Source organism: Nuphar pumila, chromosome 15 (assembly GCF_984573655.1).
Source record: "Nuphar pumila chromosome 15, dmNupPumi1.hap1.1, whole genome shotgun sequence".
Taxonomy (NCBI): domain Eukaryota; kingdom Viridiplantae; phylum Streptophyta; class Magnoliopsida; order Nymphaeales; family Nymphaeaceae; genus Nuphar; species Nuphar pumila.
The window spans coordinates 65,336,055-65,357,571 of NC_143263.1; the positions used below are offsets into that span (position 1 = coordinate 65,336,055).

The 21,517-nt window shown below is 41.3% G+C and overlaps 1 protein-coding gene across 3 annotated transcripts in view; it reads left to right on the forward strand.

Annotated features, from left to right (window-relative positions):
* LOC149815479 (nifU-like protein 4, mitochondrial) overlaps positions 1 to 21,517 on the forward strand; it is a 317,157-nt gene that overhangs the window by 183,450 nt on the left and 112,190 nt on the right. The window contains exons 2-3 of one of the 3 annotated variants that reach the window (XM_089989857.1): positions 5,138 to 5,241; positions 5,318 to 5,429. In XM_089989857.1, the coding sequence (XP_089845983.1) occupies positions 5,138 to 5,241; positions 5,318 to 5,429 (216 nt within the window). Of the gene's footprint in view, positions 1 to 5,137; positions 5,242 to 5,317; positions 5,645 to 21,517 lie in introns of those variants that run through there. The other 2 variants (XM_089989856.1, XM_089989855.1) reach the window with 2 other exon arrangements.

A 21,517-nucleotide genomic window follows, 5' to 3' on the forward strand; every position in this document is an offset into this window, starting at 1 on the left:
TGCAAGCGAATTAGTAGTGCAAGCAAATCTCACAACCCAACGACCTGTGTGAACAGACTTTATGTTTCGATATTACTGGCCCGCGGGTACGCGCAGGCAAAACGTAGAAACAATTGAGACTAGTTCGGGCGTTTGTTATTCTATGTATTTTCAATAACCCGAATAGCTAGTTGAGTCCGCTCCTAAAGGGATGACTTTAGCCGAGAGAGGATTCTCCAAAGGAGACTATGCCACGGATGCATCCAACTTCTGCAGAAGTGTTGAGCTAACTAATGTAGCCCCTTTCCCCTTAACTCCAATGACTGGGGAGGCTGGATCGTTGCCCATGGGGTGGTTGTTAACAACCTGTCCATTGAAGTTTTGTACCGCTCTGTCCTCTCCCTTGACAGAACAACCAAAAGCAAATGGGTGCGTTAGGGGTTGCTTATCTAACGACCCATCATATGCTGTGGTCTTTAAACCACTCGAGCATCTTGCCTGTGAAGGCGAATGTGAGGCCATTTATGTGATTACAGCATTGTGCATTTAGCACTATCCGAGGTCGCACGACCGTCTCATCCGATCATCGCAGTACTAGATGTGTCATGCACGACTACAAGTACTCTAGGATGAAGGGGGTATAGCTCCTCAATAGAAGCCTCAACAGGAGTGTTTCACAAAGATGTAAAGTTTATCAACTTTACTTTATCTTTTGAAAAAACAGTACCTTGTGCCAACATTATGCATGCAATTTTCCAGAACCTCATCCGCTATCGAGGTATCTACATGCCTCGCATGACTCGATACCGGCCTCAATAGACAAAATGCAGGTTTCTCAATAGAACCGCTGCTAAATAGCTCGCTCGAACCCCAACTCGTCTGCAGGACTGCATACTCGAAGAGTCAGGATCCTTGCAAGGTATCCCTCTCCTTAGACGAGGATGTAACGCTAGCTCCCAACTCAACTCTCGTCGCAAGAGAGAGGTTAGTAAATACCCCTTGCATCCTCCACGAGGATGCCTTTAAGGCATACGCAAAAAGCAAGAATTTGCACGTCATCTGCAATAGCAAGGCAATACCAACACATATGCAAAAGCAAGAGCCTAGGCGCAGAGCGCGACATAAGGTAAAGGCGATAAGCAGAAGTGCAACGCTAAACCTCGACGCGATGCGTGACGACAAGTAAACTGATAGAAGGTAAAGGGCAAGGATTGCAGAACCACATCCTTGAGTGAAGTGCATACTCGTATAAATATATATATTTGTATATATATATATATATTCATTTAATGATCGTTTTTAGTTTAATTGAACTTAATTCGATTATCCAAATCTTTCGTGCAATCTTTCCCTACCTTGGAGAGTTACGAGCTTGCTGGCGTCTGCGAATGTACACGATTGACGGTTGGGGTCGCGAAGCGCGAGTGGGATCCGTCGTAGCTGCAAATATGCGATATTAACATGCAAACCCAGACAAAAGCAACAACAAGGCGAAGACTCGACTTCCGATATATAGGGCTGGGGCCAACCATCCCAGTTGACTCGAAAAGGATGGGGCAGGGCCAAATGACCCTTGCCGCTAAAGAACAGGTGCAGGGGCCATCGGCCCCCGCTGGTTATTTTTTTTAAAAGACAAGGGCCTTCGGCCCCTGTTGGAAATCTTAAAAGAAAAGAAAAAAGGAAAAGCAGGGGACCATCGGCCCCTGCTGGAAAAGTACAAAGGCAGGGGCCAATGGCCCCTGTTGGAACAACAAAAAGGGCAGGGGTCGATGGCCCCTGCTGGAACAGTAAAAGGGGCAGGGGCCTTTGGCCCCTGCTGGAAAAGCAACAACAACAAAAAAAAAAGGGCAGGGGCCGATGGCCCCTGCTAGGAAAATGAGCAACGAGAGAGAGACGCGGGGGCCAATAGCCCCCCTGCAACCTTTGGGAGAGGAGGCAAGAGCCAAAGGCCCCTGTCGATTCGCTTAACAAGATACGAGACAGGGACCAATCCTTAGAGGAACAGGAGGCAGGGAGGGGTATCGACCCTCCCTGGTAAAGTCGAAACGGTAGGCAGGGGCCCCAAAACCCCCTGCCGAAACCCTCCTCACAGGCGGCAGGGGTTTTACCCCTGCCGACCTGTCGGCGACAGGTGGGGTTAAAACCCCTGTCGCACGACCCTTCCCCGTCGTAAACAACCGACGGGAAGGGATTTGCCCCCGTCTGTCGATGACAGGGAGAAGAGGAGAAACGAGGGAGGAGGGGCGGCGAAACGGAAGAGAAAAGTGAGAGAAAGGCGTACCTGGTGGTCGCCGGAGGGAAACTCGCCGACAGGAAGAGGGTTGATGATGTCGGTGGCGGCGGGCTGTCAAGAGTTGACGACGTCGGCGACGGTGAATGAGCGAGAGGGTGAGAGTCAGAGAGAGAGAGAGAGAGGCGGTGAGGGGGGTTTCGTAACCCTCCTCCCGCCTGCCTCGCTGTCTTTTAATGACAGCAAGGGGCGGTGGCCCGGGTCGGGTCCGGATCCGGCCCAAACCAAACTTTTTTTTTTGTCATTACATTTAATGTCTCCTCCATTGTTGTTCACTTCTTTATTTTGGACATTTTCACCAACCGCGACCACCTTTCCTTTAAGCTTAGGGCAAACCGGTTTAATATGTCTCGGTTCATTACAATGTTGACAAATAACACCTTTTCTAAAACCATTGTTTTTGGCAAAGTAGGGAGGCCTATAAGGCTTAACATTAGATCCCTGCCTAGTAACAGCTAAGATCTCATCACATTTATGAGTCATACAAAGACGAGTTTCTTCTTAGCATACTTCGGCAAGGGCATCTTCAATAGGTAAGACCTTGCTTCTACCCTTAGGTCTAAAAGCACAAAGAAATTGAAGGAAATGTTCTTTTTCAATTTTTTATCTTCTTAATTCAATATTTTTCGGAGCCACCCACTTGGGCTCAAGAAGAGCAAGTTCATCCCAAAAGGGAGATAAGGTACTAAAATAATCTTGGATACTCATGTCCCCTTGTTTAGTGGATCTAATATTTTCTTGATAAAAAAATTGGCTATCTAGATCCTTTTGGGTATACATACCCTTGAGAAAGAACCAAGCATCATTGGCTCTTGTAAACTTAGCAATGTTGGCACAAATCTTTATCTCAACATTGTTCATGTGGTTACTTTCTCAATCCTCTACCTTTGTTTGATGCTCATTAATTGCTTTAAGGTGATCCTCACCATCAAGAGCTTTTTTAACACTACCTTCGATCTTGGTGAGCTTCAATGTTAGTTCAAGAGTGGTCCCTATCACGAAGCCCCATAGTTTTTTTCCATGAAGATGATTCTCCATAGCTGACACCCACATCAAATAATTTGAGCCATTGAGCTTGAATGATAGCTCTACTCTTGAATCGTGCTCCATGATGAAGAAGAAGGTAGAGATGAGAAAGAACTTACAAGGATCTCAATAAAAAGACTTTCAAAATTGCAAAGAATCCAATTGGCTTTGATACCATGTAATGAGATATGTGGAAATACAAAGGCTCAATAAAGAACCGAAAATTACATGAGGGAAAGACCCTCTGTTTATAAGAAAAAGGAGAGCACTAAGAGCGGGGCAATTGGGGCTCCCATTATAGTCGTTGGGGAGCCCGAACGACTATAATAGTGGGGCCCCCAATGGTCCCTTTACAATGAATTTAAAAAAAAGAAAAAATAAAAAGAACAAAATAAAAATAAGAAAAAGAAAATCCTATGAAAAATAAAATGTACAATGAAATGACAAAAATACCCCTATTGGGTATTTTGATATAACTACACCAAGAATATATATATATATATATATATATATATATATATATATATATATATATATATATATATATATATATATATATATATATATATATATTTAATAGACTAGTCCTCTCACAACTGAAAAGAAGAAAAAAAATCCTAAGCTAACCCTAGTTATTATCTAGTTACACATTAATATATATATGTATATATATAAATATATATACATATAAACATATATATGTATATTTACATTTTTAACAGTTGTGTCCCAAGTTTTGGTGCTCCCCATGTATCCCATCCTAAATAATCCAATTGAATGATCAGCTGATAAAAAATGCCCTGCAGATGTCATCTACATGGTTTGTTTAATAAAAAAGGACAGGTTTTGCATTACATCATTGCAATGTGTAATAAGGATTTTCAAGGGCACCAAAAATCAATATTCTACAATGTATTAAAATTTCACAACTTAAAGTATCATGATTTTTTTAAATATACAATCCAAGATATGAGGGCACCCAAAATCAATGATCTACAGTATACCAAAATTTTATGACTTAAAGAATCGTGATTTTATTTTGAAAATATATGATTCTTAACAAACAAACTATGCTCAGTGTATCTGTAGTGTCAGATTGAGTAGAGAGATGTTTTTGACCCTGACTTGAGAGAGAGAGTATGCTTAGTGCATCTGTAGAGTCAGATTGAGTGAGAGATGTTTTTGACCGACTTGAGATAGAGAGAGGTTGTGAATCAAAAGTTTCACTTCTCATTGCAAGTTTCTGAATAGTTTCAATGGTGCACTGTCCATTTGTCCTTGGCGTTAGTTGTCAATTGTGATTTACTTCTTGTTAACCACCATTGGAAATTGGATGGTTTTTTCTCAATTTTCATGAAACTTGTTTCTTACCTTTATTTGGATATTGCAGGGTTATGTGTATTGTACATACATAATTGCATAGGTTAGCATTTTATGTTAGGCAAAATGGGCTACATGCCATGAGAATTGTTTAAGATAGCTTCCCCTCAACAAGAATTTTTAGAACAAGATTAAAACTGAGTTGTTTGACATTGTACATGAAAGCTTTTACAGTCGTTTTATGACTTATCTTCAATTGAATTTGACACATCAAGTTTATCTAGTTGTTGAAATGTATTGATTTGGAGCCTTATCTTGCATTGTGCCAATGGCGACCTGGCAGAGAACGAGTGGCCAACCTGGTTCTCTTTATTGCATCACATAAGGAATGCAATCACAGCTGCTTGATCCGCAACTATTGATATGATCCATGTCAGTAGATAATTTGTGGGTTCTAAATACATCAGTAGAAGAGAAATCTGATTGATTTGCTTGTTTTTTTGCTGCTATGTTATCACATAGGATGATTCTGAGACTGTTGCAATGATCAAGGAGTTACTAGAAACTCGTATTCGCCCAGCAGTTCAAGATGATGGTGGTGACATTGAATATCGGAGTTTTGATCCGTATGTACTCCTACTATGTTTCTTTAACTTCTATTAATAATCACTTACAAGTTAATTATCTTTGTGCTTGCTTCAGTGATACAGGTATAGTCAAGCTAAGGATGCAAGGTGCTTGTAGTGGCTGCCCCAGCTCATCTGTAACACTAAAATCTGGCATTGAGAACATGCTCATGCACTATATCTCTGAGGTAGCAAGCTCCCATATTGAGTTCATCGATAAGTATTCCATGCATAGATTGCTTGCAGGCTGCCTCCTTATCTCTAACATTAAAATGTGCATTCACCATGCTGTTACACTATATCTGTGAGGTAGCAAGCTCCCATATTGAGTTTTACTTAGTATCCCATCCATATTGAAGTGCATTTATGATGTTCAATTGACATTGTTTGTAATTTATTAGGCCAGTGGTATTGGTAAATAGTATCATGGCAATATTGCCATTGCAATGTTTGAGTGAGTACATAAATTATTTTATTTGGAATAATATCATGTAATTTCTGGTGGAAGGCTGACAAGCAATTCTGGAAATTTAAAAATTAGTTTTTTACTTGAATTTTTTTTTAATTATGCGGAAAATTTTGCTGGCAATTGCAATATTGATATGATAATATCATGATATATTGAAAATGTAATGGATTGAGTACAAGAGTGCAAAAGCACACAGAAGACTACTAGAGTCGCAAACACAAGCCACCAAGGCAAGAGAATCGAGAACACAAGCCACTAAGGGCTAGAAGCACATGTTTACAATATGAAAAATATTAATGTTATTAACCTCACAAAATTCTCAAAATATGCATACATACATGATTGACTTAGTCCCCTATTACATACAAAGAGAAGAAAAAGCTAGTTGTTAGAGCCTCCTAACGGCTAGTATAGCTAGCTGTTAGGAGCTCTTGTAATGACCCCAACTCATGCCCTTGAAAAAATACAGATTTTTTTTTTTAAAACAAGTGCGAAAAGTTCCCAGACACCCGTAATCTTTACAGTTTCACTCACAACTGAATAACTCAACACACCACCAGGGATCTTACACCCCCATCTTTTCATCCAAACCCAAACTAAATCAACTTTATTACTTAAGAAATAATAGAGCCACGAGAAAATCAAATAAGGACATCAGAGTGCATAAAATGAAATAAAAAGGAGCTACACTGTCCTTAGAAGTCTGTCAACCAGTCGTGTGGTCCCTTCGTAGCTCCTTTCATGAGCAAGTCACCTCATTGGTCATCTGAGGCTGCGAACAACACCAAAAGTAGAGTGTCAGAATACAAAGAATTTTGCATATGGATTACTCTAATAAAACAAATAAGCATAAAGAATACAAATAAGATTCATGAAATAATTTAAAGGGATGCATTTATGATAATTTCATAATTTAAACAATCATGTAAGTAACAAAGAACAAATGCTAAACAGGAGTGAACAATTAATATTAACAGGAACCTTAATTATACATTAAAGACATGTTATCATTGCAATAGAGAGCACATATCATGTATTTATCCATACATTATAACTAAGGGAACAAGTAAATATGCATGATCTAATGCATAGCAGAATTACGCATGATTTTTATGCATATGCATACATAAATTATTATTTTTTACCAAAGTACTCTTTTCATATGCATGTCTCTATTAGATGCACACAATTTAAGCTCCTCTTTTTATTATTATTGTTGCCCGCGGATACACCAAACGGGTAAAATCTCTGAGGTCAAGTTAGGTTCTCATGGTAACTTAGCACAAGTTGTATTTTATTACTGGTTTTCAAGTTTAGCTATCGACCGAAATAACCTTCGGAACATTAGACCACACATCTAATGCCAAGGACACCAGAGACCACTTATCCACAAGTGTAACGCCCCAAAATTTTGAACCTTATAATTTCTTTGAAATAGTTGAAAAATTCCTTTTCTTTACAGAGTTTGTTTTTAAAACTAGCGGAAACGATTTCTTTAAAAGGAAAAGGACAGGTTTGACAACCTTGGGCACGTTAGCGAGAAAACAAAGATTTACCATGGATGATCTGCAATAATACTTAGGAAACCATTTCTTCTATTTAAAGAGAGTATCAAGTTTGTATAAAATTTGGATTTCCTCAAGAAAAAACCGTATCAAAAACCAAAAATGTCCAGGAGAATAACTACGAGCAGAAACAGTGGATCCTTAAATTATCTCGCAGTCGCGCCATCGCCTGATGTACCTATTCGTCACCTTTACCCATGAAATGGGTTAGTTTTGCGAAAAACTAGAAAGAGAGCACAAAAACAGAAAGAACTAAATTAAGCATGAATAATTTATGCAGCAGGTAGTAACGAGCAAACTGAGCAAATAGACCGAAGGAACAAGCTAAGTACAACAAACTGAAAAGGTGAGCATGCTCAATTTAGTATTTACTTGTTAACCGGCCATGCGGGTAGATACATGGCACGTGAGTCGAAACAGTCGAGTCCAAGCCGAGTGTTCATTATGTTAAGTATTTTAAGATACCTCGGTTGTCTTATTGAATCCTATTCCTATAGAGACGACCGATGATCGAGAGAGTAAGTCCCCAAGGCCTGATATGGATGCATCCAACTTCTGCAGAAGTGTTAGGCTAACTATTGTAGCCCCAATCCCCCCTAACCTCCGATGACTGGGGAAGACGGGTCTTATGCCCGTAAAAAGCCATAAATGGTATGTCCATCGGAGTTGGTACCCTTCGTCCTCTCTCTTGACGAAGCTAGGTTGAATCGAGCGCGACGGGGTTTCTTGGCCGTTGTCTCATTCTTCATGCTCTGGTCCATTAGACCAAAATAAGCATCTTGCCTATGAAGGTGATCCCATTATTTTTTTTATATGTGTTTTCAACAACGTGCACAAAGCACTAATCGAGGTCATAAGACTCTCTCATCCAATCGTCGTAGTACTAAGGGATATGGGTCCTTAATAGGAGCCTCAGGAGTGTGTTTCGCAGAGATATAATGTTTTTTTAAAAAGCTATTTTAACATTTCAAATCTTTCGAAACGACACACAACTTGCCAACATATGGCATGTGATTTTCTCGAATCTGACAACTGATGACGCAATGTTTAGGTGCTATGCAAGTCACGACACTGGTTTTGGTAAATGGGCTTCACAAATGAACCCATCACCCAACAACGTGCTCTTGCCCCAGATCAAGGGTTTTCCCAAAACATATTGGGTAAAAAATAGAAGAATAGGTATTCCTTCTGAATACGCTGTGTCGATGGCAAGGCAAGAACGAATGACAATAATGCGAAAAGTAAGAGCCTGGGCGCGAAGCGCGACTGCAAACGGAAACAAGAAATGCGGAAGCAAAGGACAAGGATCGCGAAACCGCGTCCTTGAATTAAAAGACAGTAAGTAGTAAATACGAAAGCAAAAGCCTGGGCGCAAAGCGCGACGACGAACTGAAATAGGAAATGCAAAAGCAAAGGACAAGGATCGCGAAACCGCGTCCTTGAATTAGAATACAGTAAGTAGTAATTGCTAAAACCAAATCCTGGGTGCAAAGCACGACGACAAACAGAAATAGGAAATGCGAAAGCAAAGGACAAGGATCGCGAAACTGCATCCTTGATTTAAAAGTGTACTTATATACGTATATGTATATAAATATATCATTAAGTCATTTCGATCTTTAATTATTTAAGTTTGATTTAATTATTTAAGTCCTTGTACAACTTCTCCTACCTTGGGGTATTGCGAGAAAGAAGCCGTCTACGAACATAGGTGATCGTCGGTTTAGTTCGCGGGGCGCGAACGGGCTCCGTTGCATAACACTGCAAAAGTACGTTGTTTAGCATGCATAAAAAGAATAAAGATAGGGAGAAAACTCGGTTTCTCCGCAACTCAATGCAGGGGTCATCGGCCCCTACAATTACGAAAAAGAACGGGGTAGGGTCCAATGACCCATGTCGTTAAAGGAGATAGGTGCAGGGGCCATCGGCCCCTGCCGGATATCTAAAGAGGGCAGGGGCCTTTGGCCCCTGCTGAGTCTTCAAAAGGAGGGGCTGTAAACACCCCAAATTTTCACCTTCATCCAGTGTTTGTCCATTTCATAGGTCATTACAGATCATTGCATATCATTGCATGTATTCTGCATATCATTCCATCGCATTGCATAGCATTGCATGTCATTGCATCTCATTTTCGAGATCCAGCACTCCTATTTCAAAACATTCAATCCAGATTTGAATTTTAAAGCTTTTATTTCAAAATCAATTTCAAAACCTTGGTTTTTATTCAATACTCTGTCATTTTCCAACCCCAGGACTTTATATTTCGAAATATTTTCTCAAGAAAACAATCTGGATTCATTTCAAATTCAAATTTTAATCGATTTCAATTCACAGATGAGACCCATTGTGGTGGTGTCGCTTCTGAATTCCTCTATTTATCAAATTTCTCAAAGTTTTGAAAGTTTCAGCAGAGTCCTAATCCAGTCAGGAGTCTGTTTTGAAGTCTGTTTTACTTCCATTTTCAGTCTTTTTCGATTATTTTTAAAATTTAGGTCATTTTACAGAGTCTAGTTAGTTCAAAACTCTATTTTAGAGTTCGGTCGAGTTAGGAGTCTAACCCTGACTGTGTTTTCTGACTTATTTCATCATTTCTTGATAAAATCTTTCGAAAATTCTTTCATTTGGCTTTTAAAATCTAAGATCTCAGAGTCCTAAGAGTTCAGGACTCTAACTCGGAGTTCCAGTTCGCTTGAGACCCTATTTTCAAAGATCTTGAATTTCAAATGTCGATTTTAACCCCTTTTCAAAGCCATTTTCAGTGTTTATTTCAAAATTCTTCAAAATTAGATGTGGGCCCACTCAGTTGGCACCATATCCAGAGGAGTTCTAACCTAGTTAGGACCCTATGCCATTTCAAAAATTATAACTTTGAAGTTTGTCTTTGAAAATCCTTTTGAAAACTCCTTCAATTTCAAGTTTTAAAATCGCTTTTTGAAAAACTCAAGTAGGGCCCACTCGGGGTGGCGCCATATTCGAGTAAGTCAGGGCTAAACTAGGTCAAGTTATTGTCTTGGTTAGTTTTAGAAATTTAGAAGAGTTAAAATCCATTTTGAAAACCCATTTTTAAAAACTTGATTTCAAACTATTGTTTTTAAAGGTTTTGGTTAAGATTTTAAAAATCAAATGCGGAAAGTGCCAAGTGGCACCACATTTGGAGTCTCTAGGGTTAATTAGGGGTGTCATTAGGTGTTAATTAGGATTAGGAGTCTCTAAAAAAATTGCCCCCCCCTAATGACTTTGGATAGGTTTTAAAAAGGGCAAAAAAGTAATTTGAAAATCCAAGACTAAACCTAATTTTTTTATTATAAAAGGGAGCATAGGGGGGGAGGATTTTTACTATTCACTTACCTTCAATTCTTGGAGCTTCTCTCTCCTCTCCAGCCCTTCCTCCATTGCTGCAACTCCAAGGTATGAATTCTTTTGCTTTTTCATATTTTATTTAATGATTTTAATGTTCTAAACCTAGATCTAGGCTTGGATACCCTTCCTCATGGAAGATCAATCATGATTTAACCTCAAGAACCATCAAGAATAAGCAAGAACGATCCAAGAAGGTGATCTAACCCTGTTTTATGTGATTTACAGGGATTTTAATCCGTTAAAAGTGATTTAATCATGATTCTTTACATTATTAACCAATAAAATACATGATTTACCCTTTTCATGGGTTAAATCTATGTTTTAAAGGTAATATTGAATTCCAGCCATTGATTCCCTGATTTTATTTTATTTTTTATGTTTATTCATGTTTGTTTTACGTTATATATCATAGAAATAATTTTTATTTACTGTTTTATGGTTTATTTTATTGATTTACATTAGTTAATGCATGGTTTTTCAAGTTTCTTAAATTTTTGTGTGTTTTAGGTTTAGAACAGTAAAGATAATGTTATTTCGGATTGAAGTATTCATTGTTTATTTCTGATTTTTTTATATGTGATGCATGCATGAGTTATTGAGTTACTGTAGAAAAATCAGAGGTTTTGGATCTCGGGAACCCTGTCAATCAGACATCAAATCGGGTTTTTAAAGCTTTAAAATCGTGGTTAAAATCAAGAAGGTAACTTGCTGTTATGATATTTCTCTCATCTTATATCCGATTTTAGATCTGTAAAGTGCTATGGATTCACATTGAGTAGATCTATCTGCTGTGAAATTTTCGGATTTTGTGATTACTGTTTAGTATTTTTCCCCTTTCAGAGAATCTGTTTTTAAATTTAAAACTCATTAGGGTTTACCAAAACTCTAATCAGACTTGTGTTAGTCATAAATCCTAAACCACAGATCCGATTCATGATCTGTAAAAAGTGAGTATTGCTATTTTTCTGTCTACTGTTTACTATTAAAATTTCAGAGATTTTTGTTTAGGTTTGTTATTTATGTTTGTATTTTCAATCTGAAACAGCTGTTTTAATCCCTGTTAAAAGTGATATATTTTAGCTCAGATTGCCGGAAGGGTTTCTCCCTAACCGGAGATGCTTTTTCCGATCTGTAAATTGGAAAATCTCTGTTTTCCTTCTTAGTTAGTCTCTGTAAAATTTCATAGATTTTCATGGAGATTTGATCCCTGGTTCGGGTCTTGGACTGAAACTGGTTGGTGAATTAGGTCAAAAATAGCATATTTTTAGGGTTTAATGCAATTTTCGGATTAATTTAATGTCAAAAAAATTATTTTTATAATTCCAATTAGACATTAGGGTTATAAAAAGTGCAGGTACCGAATTTGATGAATTTTGGAATCCATTTGAAGTCTGAATTAATAAAATTGCAAAACAGGATACCTGAAAGATCCAAAAACACTGTTGAAATCATATTTTTTGTGATATTATTGGATTTTCGTGCATAAGCATATAGTTTTAGGGTTTTATTATGTTCATAAGCATCTTAGGATACTTTAGGTTTAATTTTGTAGTTATTTGATTTCATTTAGGTCATAAAACCCAAATTTTTACCAAAATCTATTTCAGAAAACCCTGATTTCAAGGCCATAGTCTTGCTATCAGGGGTAATTTGGTCATTTGACCTCAATTTCGAAATCCCTAACCCTAATTTTCACATATTTAAGCATGTCACATCATATTTAGCTTAGTTTCTTCCATTCAAATTTCAAAACTTGCATTTTATCAAAATATCTTTCTAAAAACCCTAATTTCAAGGCCATAGTCTTGTTATTAGGGGTATTTTGGTCATTTTGACCCAAATTTCGAAATTTCATATCTTATCTTCCTTATTTATTCAATTTTATTTCATATTTCATCATTTTTATTTAAGGGAATCATGGCAAAAAGGCTTATATCTAGCAAAATCCAACAATTTCTTGATATTGCTGGATAAATCTAGAAAAGCCAACATATATTCACTAACAAGTTTTCTAGTTTTGCAGGTACATTGAAGACTTTAGTTTCTTTAATTTCATGTATTTAAATTTCAATAGTGATGTAATTTGTAATTAAACTTTGGAATAAGAATTTACATTTCCTGCTTAGCATAGGTTGCATTGCATATAGTTTATTTTTTTTAATGTCAGTGTGTGATGGATGATGATTCATGCATATTCAAACTCACCATGGTCTACACGAATGGCACATGCACTAACTTTTATGAAGTTTATAAACTTGGTGGAATTTGTATTTATGGCCATAGTCAGAATACGAATGATACCCAGATTTATGATCTTCACATTAGCCACATTCAGCCTACACTCTTAGGCTAACTTCAAAATGCACTGCATTTCTCAAAAATACAAAAAGTATTTCTCAAATCCTCAAATTTATATTCATTCATTTCATGCATTTGCCAATTCCAATTCAAATTCTAAGTCAAGGAAATTGAATTCCTCAAAATCTCCTAAGTCTTATAGCAAAATTGATTTTCCCAAAAGCATTGAATTTCAAAGAATATTTCAAGTGTTTCTCAAGTTCATAAATTCAATTTTCCAAGTTATGCAGTCAATTTCAAAGTTTGAAGTTAGAAAAATCAAAATTTTTCTAAGTCTTATTCAAAAATCGATTTTCTCAAAATATGGATTTGCCAATGATATTTCAAGTATTTCCCAAGTTCCAAATTCAAATTTTCTAAGTTAGAATTTCAATTTCAAAGTTTGAATTCAGAGAAACCAAGTTTCTCAGAATCGATTTGCACCAAATGTCAAGGATTCCTCAAAATCGATTTTTACTTCTCTCAGAAGTACATTTCAAATCCCAATTCACGATTTTTCATGTGATATCATTTCCAAGATTTACATTTTCTAAATATTTCAATCATTCAAAGCAAACATCATGTTTTCAAATGTGCATTTTCTGAAAATTCATAGCACATGCCTGATTTTATGTGCATTTAGAAATTAGAATATGATTTAGACAAGTTGAATAGAGTAGAGCATAAGATTGATCCTTGGTTCAATTACCCCTGTTAAAGGTGGCAGGAACGGTTGAACCTCGTACCGACAGGCGAGTCCCATTCTACGGAATTTTCCCGCATTTTAAAATGGAGGCGAGTTATTTTCAAATTTTTTTTCAAAGGTCAGTTTGACTCGCAAAAAGTAAAAATTTTGCGATGATAACAGGGGCAAGGGCCTTCGAGGCCCTTGCTGGGTTTTAAAGAAAGGAGGGGCAGCGCAGAGGCCATTGGCCCCTATCGAGCCTTTGCTCGATAGAAAAAAGAGACAGGGGCCAGAGGCCCTGTCGACTGAAAGAGGGGCAAGGGCCATTGGCCCCTGCTCGGTTTCCGAGAGATGAGGCAGGAGCCTTCGACTCCTGCCCCCTTCTTAAGGAGAAGGGTAGGGGCCATCGGCCCCTACATGAAAGGGAAGGGCAGGGGCCATGGCTTCTGCCAGAATGGTGAAAAGGGCAGGGGGCAGAGCTCCCTGCCTGCTAAAAAGATGAGGGCAAGGGGGGCGAATCCCCCTGCCTGCTGAAAAAGAGGAAGGCAAGTGGGGCGGAGCCCCTTGCCTGACGGAAAATGGGAGAAGGAAGAAAAGAGGGGTGGGGGGGGGGGGGGTGTTTACCTTGGCTGCCGAGAGAAAGGAGGTCGCCGGGAAGGGGGCTCGTTGGCGAGGTGATCGCCGGGAGGGGGACGTCGCCGACGGGACTCGCTGGGGAGGAGAGTGAGGGATAGAGTCGGGGGGGTCATGGGAGAGAGCAGAGACAGAGGGAAGAGACGAGAGATGAGAGAGAGAGTCGGGGGGTCGGGGGAGGCTCGTAAGCCGCCTTCCCCTCTCCCCTCACGCCTTTTAATAAGGAGTGGGCGCACATAGGGCCCACCCCCTGTGTCGCTGGAGACCCCCACCTGTCGTGGGCTGCCAGCCCCTCTGAAAAGGGTTTTCAAGGGGTTGGGCACAGGTTGGATCTGAGTCGGGTCTCGACCCGACCCGGGTCCGAGTTTTTTCTTTTTGTTGCTAAAATCTGGGTTTTACATCCAACCCTCCTTAAAATAATTTTGTCCTCAAAATTGAACTTATCGATCAAAGTACAAGTCAGGGTATTTCTCCCTAATATCAGAGTCAGGCTCCCAAGTACATTCCTCTATCCCATGGTGCTTCCAACGCACATTTACAAGAGATATCGTCTTTGATCTAAGCACCTGATCTCGACGATCAACGATTTCGACTGGTCTTTCCTCGAAAGATAGATCCTTCTGAATGTCTACATCATCATAATGGATGATGTGTGATGGGTCGTGAACGTATTTCCGAAGCATGAATAAGTGAAAAACATTATGGATTTGAGCGTACTGAGGAGGTAAAGCCACACGATAAGCTGCTTCACCAATCTGCTCCAAGATCTCGAACGGTCCGACAAATCTAGGGCTTAGCTTTCCCTTTTTCCCAAAATGAAATACGCTCTTTGTGGGAGATACCTTAGCAAAAACCATATCTCCTATCGAGAAGGTGAGCTCTCGACGACGACGATCCGCGTAACTTTTCTGCCGACTCTGTGCAGTACGGAGTCACTCCCGTCAGCCTCAAAAGTGAAAAAAAAAACAAATTGTTTTATACCCTTTTTTTTCAAAACCTACCCAACCGAGCCCACTCGTATATAGGATGTCTGGAGTTCAAAACTCACAAGTGTGCGACCTTTGCCACAAGACCAAAACTGGTTGAAGTCCCTCGTGGGTGAAAGGAAAATAGGACCAACAGAGGCTCTGCAGGAGCAGTTAGTGCAAGTTACCTTGTGTTGGGACGTTGCAAGTTCGAATCTCAAATGGTATGGTTGTATAACGGTTAGGGGTTGGTCTAACCCCAGCTTTCTTTGTCAAAAAAAGAAAAAAAAAAGGAAAATAGGGTTTTACACTAATGAACTCAGTGAGTGAAACAGTTTTTCCCCAGCTAAAAAAACGTTCACATTATATGGGGAGCCTCTCATAAAATATGCCATAAAAGAAAAGCAAAATAATCCCAATCCAATTCTGATCAAGACATTCTCAAGGCCCAATGTCAGAAAAAAAAGATAGAGGATCACCCTCTGACGAGGCACCTTGGATGTCATTCATCTTGAAAATGAACGGCACCCCATCAAAACTGTGAAAACCATTCTGATGTCGTTCATCCGAAGTACAAATGACATAAAAAAAAGTGGTGCGGCATCATATTCATACAGGTTTTGATTGTCGTTCATCTTGAGATCAACAACATCCAGAGGTGCTCTGCATCAGACCACACTGATCGATCCCATCTCAACAGAAAAAAAAAAATAAACAAAAAGTTTTTGAGTGATGAGATGAGATGGTAAGGTAAGCGCATAGAGATAACTTAAGGATTACTTCCATTGTGCCTATTTAAGGCCACTCTCAGTGTAATAAACTGAAAAAAAAAATTAAGTTAGGATTCGGGTCGGATCCGGACCCGGACCCGACCCGGACCCAAATGGAGGCATCGCCTCCCGTGTTTTGAAGACAGGGAGGCAGGGGTTTCAAAGAGAACCCCCGCCCCCCTTTCTTTCTCTCTCATTCTCTCTCCCTGACTCGGCTCTGCACTCTCTCTCGCTGGTGACCCCTATCAACCCGACGCCGATGTCGACGCTGCTGCCATCTGCGACCTCCCTCCACTGCCGCCGCTGCCGCCGCCGGCGACCACCAGGTACGCCCCTCTTTTCCCTCTTTCGTTCGCCACTTTCTCCCCTTCTCTCCCCTCTGCCGCGTCTCTCTCTCGTTGTCGCCTGCGATTGGAGACGCCAACGATCAAAGCTAACGGGCGGCCTCCGAGCTCCGACGATTGCATCGTCGGTAGCCTGCTAACTAGCGACGTGGAGGCACTCCTGCACGACCAACTTCTTAGAGGGACTATGGCCGTTTAGGCCACGGAAGTTTGAGGCAATAACAGGTCTGTGGTGCCCTTAAGTAAGGATTGACAGACTGAGAGCTCTTTCTTGATTCTATGGGTGGTGGTGCATGGCCGTTCTTAGTTGGTGGAGTGATTTGTCTGGTTAATTCCGTTAACGAACGAGACCTCAGCCTGCTAGAACCTCCCCTACCTGCCTTTGGTTCAGGTAGGTCGGCAGGGGCCAAGCCCCTGCCACTTAGCCCACAGGTCGGCAATGGTAAAACCCCTGTCGCCTGTGAGAAGGGTTCTGGTAGGGAATTTGGGGCCCCTGCCTACCCTTTTGTGTTTACAGGGAGGGTCGAGACCTCTCTCTGTCTCTTCTTGGTCATAGGGAGGGTCAAGCCCTCCCTGACCCTTCTTTTTCACACCCTCCCTGTCTCTTTTTTGTCATGCAGGGGAGGGTTCAACCTCCCTCTGCTTTCGTAATATGCAGGAGGAGGGGTCGAGCCCCCTCCTCGATCCCTTGATGTTAGGGGAGGGGTCGAGCCCCTCCCTGCTTGTCTTTTATGCAATGGGAGGGGTCGAGCCCCTCTCTGCTTGTTTATTGTGTAGGGAAGGGGTCCATCCCCTCCCTGTTTTCGTGTTTCGCTGGGAAGGGGCCGAGACACCCCTTCCTCCCTCTATTGTTCAGGGGAGGGCCGAGCCCTCCCAGTGTTCTGTTTTGCTTGGCAAACAGGGGCTCATCCCCTATCTTTGTTTCTTTTTGCAGGACAGAGCAGGGTCGTCGTTGCTGTCCTTTTGCAGAGATGGCAGAGGACCGAGTCCCCTAGCCCTCTTTGCATATTCGGCAGGCAGGGTGCGGCCTCCTGCCTCTCCCTTAGTGGCTTGTAGGGAAGGGCCTCGCCTCCTTGCTCTCTTGGCAGGCAGGGCGAAGCCTCTCTCGTTGTCTTCTTCGGGCAAGGGCACGACCCCTCTGCCTCCTCGGAGTCCGCTGACAGCAAGTCAGCAGGGGCTCGCAGCCCCTGCCCCTTCTTCTTGCGCTTATAGCAGGTGCGCATGTGCACGATGCCCCTGCCTCTGCTTCCCTTACGTCAGGACGACGATAGTGCCCCTGACTTTCTATTTTGGTATTAGCTTGCTAAGATCGTTACTTTTGCAGCTCGTACGACGAACCCTGCTCGCGCTTCGTGACCCGAGCCACCAATCACGTACATCTGCGAACGACAGCAAGCTTGCAACTCTCAAAGGTAGGGGAAGATTGCACAGAAGACTTGGACAATTGAATTGAGTTCAACTAACTAAAAATGACAATTAAATAAATATATATGCATATATATATATCATATATATTTATACGAGTACGCATTTAACTCAAGGACACGGTTTTGCGATCCTTGTTCTTTACTTTGCCGTTGCGCATCGCGCACAGGTTTTGTGTTGCACTCCTGTTTACAGTTCCTTTACTTTGTCGTTGTGTATCGTGCAAAGGTTCTGCGTTGCACTCCTGCTTACAGTCTTTACTTGCCGTTGCGCGTTGTGCGAGGGTTGCGTTGCGCTTCTGCTTACCGTCTTTACTTTGTCGTTGTGCTTTGCGCCTAGGCTCTTGCTTTTGCATATGTGTTGGTATTGCCTTGCTTTTGCAGATGACGTGCAGGTTCTTGCTCTTTGCGTATGCCTTAAAGGCATCCTCGTGGAGGATGCAAGGGGAATTTGCCACTCTCCCTCTTGCGACAAGAGTTCAGTCGGGAGCGAGCGACACATCCTTCGTCTAAGGAGAGAGATACCTCGCAAGGATCCTGGCTCTTCGTGTGCGCAGTCCTGCAGAGTTGACTTGAGATTTTAGGGAGCTGCACAAAAGCATCAAAGACTGCTCCAAATCGAAGTATTTGGAAGGATGTGACTGGCTGGTTCTGCTCGCCTTCTTGGCTTATCTCGGGTGATCTCGAATTGGGGGTTCGAGTGAACTTCTTAGCGGGTGTCTTGTTGAGAAAGTCGTATCCCGTCTATCGAGGCCGGTATCGAGTCATGTGAGGCATGTAGATACCCTGATAGCGGATGTGATTCAAGATAGTCACATGTATAATGTTGGCACAAGGTACTGCTGTTTCAAAAGATAGAGTAAAGTTGATAAACTTTACATCTTTGTGAAACACTCTTGTTAAGGCTTCTATTGAGGAGCTATACCCCCTTCATCCTAGAGTACCTGTAGTCGTGCACGACACGTCTAGTACTACGATGATCGGATGATACGGTCGTGCGACCTCGAACAACGCTAAATGCAAAATGCTGTAATCACATAAATGGCCTCACATTCGCCTTCACAGGCAAGATGCTCGAGTGGTTTAAAGACCACAACATAGAATGAGTCGTTAGTTAAGAAACCCCTAACGCACTTGTTCGCTTCTGGTTGTCTGTCAAGGGAGAGGACAGATCGGTACAAAAACTTCAATGGACAGGTTGTTAACAACCACCCCACGGGCAAAGATCCGGCCTCCCCAGTCATTGGAGTTAGGGGATAGGGGCTACACAAGTTAGCTCAACACTTCTGCAGAAGTTGGATGCATCCGTGGAACTGCTTTTCAGCCTCTGGGGAATCCTCTCTCGGCTAATGTCGTTCCCTTTGGAGCGGACTCAACTAGCTATTCGGGTTATTAAAAATACATAAAATAACAGACGCCCGAACTAGTCTTAGTTGTTTCTACGTTTTGCCTGCGCGTACCCGCAGACCAGTAATTATCGAAACATAAGTTCTGTTCACACTAGTTGTGGGTCGTGAGATTCGCTTGCACTACAGATTCACTTGCACTACTGATTCACTTGCACTACTGCTTCACTTGCACTACTAATTCGCTTGCTTGCTCGATAGTTCAGTATGCTACTCGTTGAACTGTGCACGCCTGTCAAGGTGTTACTCTAGTTGGTTAAACTGCTTACGCAGTTCTTTGTGGAGTAATAAGGAGTTTCTCATACTAGTTAAATGCTTATAATAATAGCATTATACCAGTTGCTACATATTAGCATGTGACTTACTTTATCCCTTGGTCGAACTGTTTGATGCTTATTGTAGCGTAGCACTTGTTGGATTGCATCTCTTATGATTGATGTGATTGCATACAACTCGTAATCTACGAACTGGTGACAACTAGGATTGATGTGGCCGCTTGTCTTATAAGCTGCTTACATATTGTGATATAACTGTTGCCGTATGATTTCTTATGAATGGCTTGTGATGTAATGGTTTATGCCTTACAATTAATTTAATTACTTGTCGATGGACTGAGCCAATTTATGGTAATTATATGTTTTACGAGCATTGTTATGAGTGCTTGTCTTATTCAGTTGTTTTGTTTGGCTGACGGGTAGAGTTAGTTACCCTTCGCCCATAGAATCAACTGAATTGACATATCTGCGCGTTCTCATGTGTCGTTTACACATGCTTTGAGGGCCTATTTGAGGATTGAAATATTCCTTGTGGCAATCATACGATGCGTAGGATTATATGCTTTTGCATGGAGTGATATGATGCATATTGCTGATATACATGCTTGTGCCCATATTGTGGCTACTGACATCGAGAGCAGTCAACTGTTCGGAGCAGTCGATTGTATAGATGCGTGTATCACCGAGTATGGTGTTTGTCGAGCACCTGATCTCCAAAGGATTATCTGTGAGGGCGTGTATGATCAAGACCAGGTACCCGGCTAGAGTGGTAGATTCTCTGTGAGGATGTACACTGTCCACGAACGGGTAGCCGCGAAGACGGTGAACTCCTGTGAGGAAGTGTATGGTCCAAGACCAGGTATACCATCTAGGGCGGAATTCCTTGTGAGGTTATACATTTCCCAGACCAAGTGATCCGACATTGATCTTGTTGTTTGTATTAGTGGCTATCGACCCCGAGAGCGATCATTTGTGTTGATGTGTGTATCACAATGATTTTCATTGGATATGGCATCTATTGGGGACCGGTTTCCCAAAGGTTTCGCTGTGAGGTTATATATTTCCCAGATCGGGTGACCTGGCTAGAGTGGGAGATCTCTGTGAGGATGTACACTGTCCACGAACGGGTAGCCGCAAAGACGATGAACTCCTGTGAGGAAGTTTAGGGTCCAAGATCAGGTATACCCTCTAGGGCGGTAATTCCTTGTCTGGTCGTATATCTCTCGGACCGAGCGATCCGACGTGAATCTTGTGTTCTTGCTTACCATAAAAAGTTATGGTGAGCCGTGACGATCTCCTGAGATTGTTTGTGATAGCCAACTATGAATTCATAGTTTCGGCTTTCTGTTTTAGCATGATTACATACAGGACTCATATGTGAGAATCAGATCGTTAGCGATTTGAGTTAGTGATCATGTTTTGGACCTTCTACGGAAGGGTGAGCTTCTCTGAGAGAGTATGACGCCTTAGTGAGTCATAACCGGTGACAGTTGGTCGCGTAAGGTTTTGATAGATGAGAATAGATTAAGGTTGTTCACGACGAAGCGTTTGTTAGAAGTAATGGTGACAAACGATGTCCTGATGGTGATTAGATGCAGAGACCTTGTTCTAGGAACGAGAACAAGCTTGTTGCGTGGTGGTTCACAGCCTACGATCAATTGAATCGTATGCTGCGTTTGTCAGTTGCACTGCTTACTTGCTTTGAACTGCTTACTGTTTGTACTACTTACGTGTTTGCACTATTCACCTGCTTGCATTGCTTACCTGTTTAACTGCATATCTGCTTTAAACTGCGTAGCCTACTGAATTAAATATACTTAATTCAGTTTCCTGTTGGTCTCTCTTGTGCACCTACTAGTTTTTCACGAAACTAACCCATTCTATGGGTACAAGTGATGATTAGGTACACTACGAGCGATGGTGCGATTGTAAGATGGCTTCAAGACTTCTTCTTGCTCTTAGCTCGCGTCCTGGACGCTTGGGTTTGTATCGGATTTCCCTTAGGATATCCAAATCTTGTGAATTTTGGTTCTTTTAGCTAAC